Source organism: Thamnophis sirtalis, unplaced genomic scaffold, assembly GCF_051295495.1.
Source record: "Thamnophis sirtalis isolate CommonGarterSnake01/CBP01778 unplaced genomic scaffold, rThaSir2_p1.2 scaffold_2, whole genome shotgun sequence".
Lineage (NCBI taxonomy): Eukaryota > Metazoa > Chordata > Lepidosauria > Squamata > Natricidae > Thamnophis > Thamnophis sirtalis.
Genome location: NW_028261382.1, coordinates 161038407 through 161047015, shown reverse-complemented (window position 1 = coordinate 161047015; position 8609 = coordinate 161038407). Strand labels below are relative to the sequence as shown.

Below are 8609 nucleotides of genomic sequence, written 5' to 3'. Positions count from 1 at the left end.
AAAGTCATTTAGCAACAGCAGTTCCAGCACTTCCAGGTTGTTGTTGTTAAGAAATCCCAGACCTCATAAAGTGAGGACATCACGTGGTCACCATTCAGCACTGTCCTAAGTTTGAATACACTAAAAAAACCTGGTAATTAAATTAGGTTCCCCTCTATATAGTTATCATTTTTATAACTATTACATATGTATAACTTCTTTGAATAACCTCTTGATATATTATAGATGCACACTGCACATTTATGATCATATATACCAATCAAAATTAGGAATTGTATATTGATACAGAAAGGAAGGAAAGTACACAAGAATGTTCTTTTATTACTTTTCAGAGGAACAAATCAACTACAATAATTATGTAACAACTTTTGAAGAGCAGTGTGTATTTTGATTTATAATCACATAAATCTATTGTTTTGTCTATATAAGAGAAGTATGGTTTCTTTACAGGACAGAGGAAATATGAAACAAAATCTTCAAAAATTAATAAAAACAGTTTGAATAATAACTTTTAAAGGAAGTATTAAGAATTAAATTCATGCTTTTAACAAAAAATTATCTTTTCAACAACAGCAAGAAAAAAAACACTATTTCAAATCACTTTTGTTGAGTGAACAAATATTGGAGGTTTTTTTTCATCCCATTAGGAAATAGTAAATAAACCATAATTCATGACATGTGCTGACAATTGAATATATGCTTTAGAGTGAAAGTGGAAAACTCTTGTTGCACCTGCAGTCCTTCACCTTTTCCTGTCATTGCTGCCTTAGATTGGAGTTGACAGATGACCAATATGTTTACAATTTTATTATAATTATAATTCCTGGTTTAAATTGAATGATAAGCCAGGATTTGAATAAAATAAACCAGAATCCTATTTCTTTCTTCCTCTTAATGCATAGAATTAAAATTGTATATCTGCACCAAGCACTTCATGGTTTTCTTTCTGCTGGGATGTAGAACTAAGCTACAGTTAGCACTGCATATGAATAATAGCAGTCTGTTTGGTCATACTAAATATACATTCAGAACATAAGAACTATAGTGGAGGTTATTGCCTTACTGTTTCCATTATTTTCAATGCATTTCATAAGCATGTGTATTACCGTATTTGCTCAGAGAATATCCGTTATTGGCAGCTTAGAAATTTAATCAGTAATTTTAATTTACACATAGAATAACTATGTTGCATGAGTTGGATTCTATGCACGAATAGGAGACTTATTTGTCTGTTTGAATGTATATGGTTTCTTGACTGCTGTGGGAAAGAAATTGGAACTTGGCCATTTTCTAATCATAAATTATTCAATCATGAAACAGGAAAAGCACAATATGAATTAAATACTTCAAGTCTTAAATGAAAACACCACCACCACCCTTTCATGCATAGTTTTCACAAACCTGCTGCTTATTTTCTCTTTTGCATCTTTTTTCTACTTTGATGATTTACTGGTTCTTGATTTCTTAGGTTTTGCATAGCTTCGTTCTTTTTCCTGTCAATGCAATATATTAAGCATTAAAGTAAATTATATTTAAGAAATTAAAGAAACCAATACACACACACACACACACACACACACACACACATACATATATGATTTTCCAATAATGGTTGGCTTGTTATCATTCATTTGTCTATCAAAAGCTATGATTTAAAAAGTAATCAAAGTATCCAGTACATCTTAGGCATAAAACTAAATGTTTTACTATCAACAACCATGTAGCTAAAATAAAAGCTGAAAAAGCAGTGAAATGAGTTTTGGGTTTTTTCAAATTTATGTAGGGGGATCCTTATACTATACTAACAAATCAAAACTTAATAATCTTAAAGAATATTTCTTGTTACATTTCTTGTTACCTTAAGATAAGATTTATTCAAAAATATTTTATAATATTCAATGGACACGTCAAAGAAAGTTTAAAAGGAGATGGCTATGAATTTCATTAGGCTGATAGTGAGGCACATTTGCTTATGTGATATGAACCTGATCTACTGTCATCCCATTTGATTTATGTATGCCAAAATAGTTTTGGGAAGAGTAATATGATTTAAAGATGTGGATGTCATGATGAATTATAAACCAAAAAAAATGGATTTTATCCCTATTTAAATCTCTGAATTTATTGAGCAAAAAAGAAGAGTGGAAAGACAAAAAGACTGTGCTGACCCAGATTTACAAAACTGGATTGATATTCTTCTTCTTATGAGCTGGCTCTTTATTCGTTTAATGGAAAGTCTGATCAACATTATTTTCTGTGCTCAAGGCTTAAAGCTATATTTAAAAACGTATGTTTTTTTTTAAAAAAAAAATCCTTTTTGTTGCTTGTGTACAACCTCGCCTTTTTGGATATAAATAAAAAAACACAAAATCAGAATATGGAACAGGGAATGCGAATATGAATATTTGTGAACAAATATTTATAAAAGCTGTACAGCTATTTTTCAATTAGTCTTGTTTTAATCTATTTTATTTCATTCGTTACTATGCATAATAATATTCATCCTGGACCGGTTGATCCAAAATGATGTGGTTGCTTTTCTTGGGAAAATAGCTTAGTAAAAGATTTTGAGACTTATTTTTGCAAAATTATTTTCTGGACCTACTTCTTTCAGGCTTTCTCTCAGGGTATGAGGCTGAGTCTTCTTTGTTTATCTCAAAAGATGACCTATATAGAAGGAATGTAATTCTGCTAGTTCTATTGGACATGTTGGCATCTTTTGCTATGGTCAAACATGATAACTTGAGCTGTCTGGTTGTGTTGGGCTTTGGGGTAATTATTTTGCAGTGGCCCTGGTCTTTCTTGTTGGGACTTGATAAAAAGGTGGTTGGGGGGAGGGTGACAATGATTCAATATCTAGGCCAGTAATTAATATTATTCCACAGGATTCTTGTCTGTTATATTAGCATTTACATGGAACTTCCAGGCATGGTCACTCATAATTCTAGAATGGGACGCCATCAATATACCAATAAGACTTAACTCTGCTACTCCATACTCTCTAATTTGAAGGGACCATTGAGCACTACCTAATTTGAATAATGGGGCAGGAAAGCAATTTGAAATTTAATGCATAGGTGGTCCCCGGGTAAGGAGAAAGCTGAATTTCCAAAACGAGATGTCTCCCTTTCACTGAACTGTGAGATTGTGGGTAGTAACTGTGATGTGGGGCATGTCTTATATAATTATGCTTCCTGTGCCAGATGAAGTAAAGTGACAGTTAACTATCACTTTATCTTGTTTACAGCTTTCTTGATGAATGCAATTGCTTTATCACTCTCTCTTTCTGGGTCTTTATTATTAATCTTACATTTCTATAGCTTTTTAAAAAATGCAGACTTCAATTCAGTATGAAACAGCATGCTAATATTATTTTCCAAATAGTTTTATAAACAAAATTTGGAATATCAATGACTTGACAATATCAATCTAAAATGGTTATATGTGTAAACGTCAATATATTTGACGTTTACACTGAAATTCAGAAGTATGTATAACATTAATCATTAAATACTTAAATGAATTATTGTGGTCATTCATTCTTATGCAACATGAAATAGTTTCCTTAGGATCAGCAATAGAAATCCAGAGAGCTATTTGCCATCCCCCAGATTATACAACTGGGATGGACTACAAATGTTTTGAGCAATCCTCCAGCTGTTTATCATCCTGGTTGATGGTGATCAGACTGAAATATCTACATGGTACCAGTTTTACATTCCTAGCTTAAAATATTCAATTCTACAACCAGTTTTTAGGATATCAGCCATTAGATTGCATATTCATATCAGTATCAATTCATATAATGTTGATTTTCAAACAAACAAAATATATTCCTAACAACCACTTTCTCTGTTTCTGTTTGTGTCTATATAAGACAATAGAAATTCAGAGAAAAATTTGGAAAAGTTGATAATTTTTCCAAGTTAGTTCCTAGGCCTGAAATTGATTCTGAATATTAAAAGGTTTTAAGTTGCTTTGAACTTTTTTCTTTGAAAGATTGATAATGGAAATAAATGTATCCTAAAATTAAAAAGAAGTGTACAGCAGGTTATAATATTTTAAATTAGCTTTTGTGAGAAACATACAATTTTCAAAGGTTATAACAACTAATATTTTCTGCCATCTAATGTCCTATAGTTCCTATTAACTATTCTTATTAAAGTCAGTTTCTAAGATTTATTCATTTATAACCTATAAAAGGAACTTCATGAAAGGTAACAAAGAGTTAATTTTATATTGTGCTATTGCACAAATCAATACTTTTAATTTAAGAAGCTCAGAGATTCTCATGATATACAGGCCAGGAGGTTTTCTATCCTGGTGCTCACTGCCAATGCATTATCAATATCTGGTTCAGACCAATGTTTAAAGAAAAATCAATACATAACTTTTCTGTATAGCTCAAATACTCCCTTTTTATGACCCTGTAATCCCTTAATTCGGGATAGAGTCAGGGCGACTGGATGGAGCTGAGTGCTTACTGGCCGGATGCCCTTCCTGATGCCATGTGGAGTTCCCATATTTCTTTGCATTCGAGGAAACATCTGCTGCTATCTAGGATTGAACTTTCAACCTTCCGAGTGGAAGGTGAGAGTCTTCACCATTAGGCCACCATGCCCACTCTCTGTATATCTCAGATCTGATTTGATTAATTGACTTGATACATATAGACCACAGTTTCATATGAAAAAGCAATAGTGTCATTACAAATTTCTGGTTAAGCATGAGGAGTAACATACTAAAAGTATATACATGGAACTCAGCAGTCACATGCTTGCTTTTTATTACTAATTGCATAAATCGGTATAATGAAACGTTCTTGGGCTGCCATGTTATGGACATCTATCTTATTTACTATACCTGCAGATGAGGGTTTGAGGTCTCAGTGATGTCTTGATAGTACACTGATTCCTTCCAATCTCTTTTTCTTTTGGATTTATTGGATATTGTCACTCCTTCAAATCCTGAACTGGTTAATCTGTAAGCATTTGTTTTTGTTTCCTTCATTGGATTTTGTATCCGATTCTGAAATACTCTAAAAGCTCCTTCAGCTATTTCATTAGTTTTCTTCGACAGAATATTTTGACCAGCACTGAGATGTGCAGGTTTATTCGAAAGCTGAGAGATGCTTGCTGTGTGATGCTTTGATTGGTTATCAGCAGATATCAAAGAAAAATGTAGCTTTGTAGCTTTGGTTTTACTGGAATGTTTCGTTAAAACTGTTCCATTAAGTAAAGGGAAGTTTAATGGATACCCAACATCTTTATTTTCTTCTTTTAATAGAAATTTGTTAGCTCTAATATTTTTTCTCACCTTCTGAGAAACACTTTTATTTATAACATTTTGAAATGATGTATCAGGTAGTGATTTGTTAATCTGATCTGCATTTGGACTGAATACATTTGATTTAGAAATTGCATGATCTGTTACTAGTTTTGGTAAATCTTTTGAAACATTTTTTCTTTTCTTTTCATGGATTCTTTTAGTGAACTGCCTATCCCCTTGCAATAACTTTCCTTTGAAAATGGGTATGATTCTCTTGGCGTCATTTGATTTCAATGTTGAACCAGGTTTTTCTGATGTTTTCCACTGTTGTCCAATATTTTTTTTGTTTCCTACTCCAACATGCTCATCATCTGCAGAAGTATGTAATATTTAAAGAAAATATCAGTTTTCAGATGGTTGACTTTAAGCTCCACCTTGTGGCTATTATTTATATTACATGCCTAAAGTTTGAAATACCTTTCTTTGGAACTACTTGAGTCAAAGGTACCTTGCAGTTCCTTCCTACAGTAAGGTTGGCTGGTTTAGAGTTTGCTTTCTAAAACACAGGAACCAAATAGAACAATTTTAATCACATTATACAACACTAACTGATTTTATATGTAAATATTTTGGAATTAACAATTATAAATGAGTAATGCAATATCAGAAAATTAATACGAAATGTAATTTTCTAGATATTAGTAGCACATAAAATACTATAATCTTCTCATAAAAATTGACCCTAGATAAAAATCCATTCAAATGGACCTATACATTTTACTGAGAGACTGAAAGTGAACAATAATCCGATTCCAATCAACTGTATTGGAATGATAGTTGTATAGATAGTCTTTGAGTTACAACCATTCATTCAATGACTTTTGCTGTCAACGACAGGTGTTGAATGAAAGAACTTATGGCTATTCCTCAAAGTGCCTTTGTGATCAGGTGAACAAAATTTGGATGGATGCTTGGCAACCAGTTCATATTTATGACAGGTTGCAATGTTCTGCTGTCATGCGATCGCCAATCTGCAACCTTCCCTGATGGCTTCCCACAAGCAAAGTCAATGGGAAGGTTCCAAGTCACATAAATTTCCTTCCTGGCGCCTTCCTTTACTCTCACTCCCTCTTTCCTGGTGTAGGAAGTTAGTACTCACCCCTCTCCTAGAAAAATGAAATATTCTAGGAAATATTAAAACGGCAGAATATTATATTTCTCTGGATGAGAAAAGGAGAAACATGTTTTTAAAGACAAAGCAGCTTCCTGCAGCTCCCACCCCCACCCCTTCAGCTCCAGGGTGATGGGATTAAGACATGGCCCTCAGGACATGATAGGATTAGCCCTCTACCCATCTCACCACATGTCACCTGGGAAGATTACATCATTCAGCAAGGCTCAGGGCAGCCTACAGAGTTGCCCCTGCAAGGAGGTTGTAAAGCAGAGGTCTGTGATTCACTTTCATATATGATAATTAAACTGAGTTGTGAATTGACTGAATATGACAATAGAAGGACAACTAAGCAAGGGTTAAAATATAAACATGGACATATATAGAATTTTTAAGATGATCAATAAAGTGAGATGTTTACCGCTGTTATTCTATATAATAGATTAAGAGAATTGTAATGAATATTGAACAGCGAGGATTGCCATTTAGACAATTAAGGGTAATCTAATCTAAGATTGAGAGGGAACATGAAATACACCTACAATGGGAAACTATTGAGATTTAAAGACAGAATCACTAACTGGACATGTAAGGATATAAAGATAATGACGAGAATAACTGGGAATTGTAATCAGGTGTACATCTCAGCCAAAATTAGGCTGGGGTGGGGAGGGTTTTAAAAGTACATTGAATATGCATATACATATACATATACACATACATACATACATACATACATACATACATACATACACACACACACATACATACATACACATACTTTTTTGTTCTATTGTTTTAAAAAAAGGGGAGAATACATGTTAAAATTAAGTATGTATATTGAAAAGGAATTATAAATACCATCAACATAAAATGGAGCTTGCTCAGAAGCTGAAATACATCAAGTAAATGAGATGAAGAATGGGAAATAGAGGAGAGAGCTAAGGGAAGAAGAGAGGGATAGGAGAGAGGAAAAGAGGGTACAGGGGCTGCACTTTGCAGGCTTCATACTTTGAAAAAGAAGAAAGGAAAGGAAATAATAGCTTTAAGCCACAGCATGCCCAAACACCTGTTTGCACAGAGATCCTGGATGGAGATGGGTATACACTGCGCAAAAAAAAAAGGAAACAGGAAAAGCAATCAAAAGCTGGGAATCAGAGGGCTAAAAGGGCATAAATGGAAAGAAAATAGGGTTGCTGCAATGGTTGTGCCTTCAGGCACAGGTCCAAAATCCCATCTTTCAAAACTGGTATAATTTCAAATGATCGCTGAATTAATGGTTGGAAGTCAAGGACTATCTATAATTCATTCTAGCTTCATTGAATTTGCTGGTATCAGCACTTTTCACTATAAAGCTATATTACCAAAAGTAAGATATAGAGAAATTTTGACATAACACCTAGCAGCTATATCATAGAAAACATATTTTCTAAGATGAATTACCTTGTTTCCACTATATAATAAAGATACTATTGTTAAGCATTTCTGAATAAGATAACAGAGTAAATTAAACCCCTTTAGCCTTGTTCAGATTGAATGCATTGATGTTTTCATTTCAGGTTTCAGCACAGATCAGATATATAGCTAGTACCTGACCGGGCATGATACAGCATCTGTTTTCATAGTAAAGATGGGACAAGATGCCATCTACATACTGATAGCACCTTCAGTATCAATTCCATTGTTCATCACTGCTTGGTGTGGTGAATTTCTTCCAGAAGTATCTAGAATTCTTTGTTAACTATGGACAGATGGGAAGCTAGTTATATTTCCTTCCTCCCTGGAAGATTGTCATGTAAAATGATGTAATCAAATTCCACCTCTCATCCAGAAAATGTCAGGTGTAGGGAGCTTGTTTTTACTTTTGTGCCAGAAACAGTACTCATTGCTTTTGAACTAAAATAAATGAAGAGAGGCATAACCTGCCTTCAATTACTAGCCAAAGACAGTACAGATTCTTAAATGCTTCTTTTCATGCGTCCAACTTTCTTTTTTCTTTCTTTTCCATTACTGTAACATGGTGAGAATATTATTTTATTTTTTAATGTTTGACCATCACTGAAAAAAATATTAGGCAATGTATGCATTCTAAATAACTAAATCAATAGCAAGAGCCATCTTGGTTTACTATATTTCATATTTATACAGTAGAGATTTTAAAAATGGATGG

The 8609-nt window shown here is 33.3% G+C and overlaps 1 protein-coding gene across 1 annotated transcript in view; it reads right to left on the bottom strand.

Annotated features, from left to right (window-relative positions):
• Positions 1-342: 342 nt before the first annotated feature.
• Positions 343-8609, bottom strand: part of CUNH18orf63 (chromosome unknown C18orf63 homolog) — a 32041-nt gene continuing 23774 nt past the window's right edge. Inside the window, exons 11-13 of the mRNA XM_087707324.1 lie at positions 5746-5824; positions 4864-5639; positions 343-1493 (exon numbers count right to left, since the gene is read on the bottom strand). Coding sequence (XP_087563450.1) covers positions 1434-1493; positions 4864-5639; positions 5746-5824 — 915 coding nt within the window. The 3' untranslated portion in view covers positions 343-1433. The remainder of the gene's footprint in view (positions 1494-4863; positions 5640-5745; positions 5825-8609) is intronic.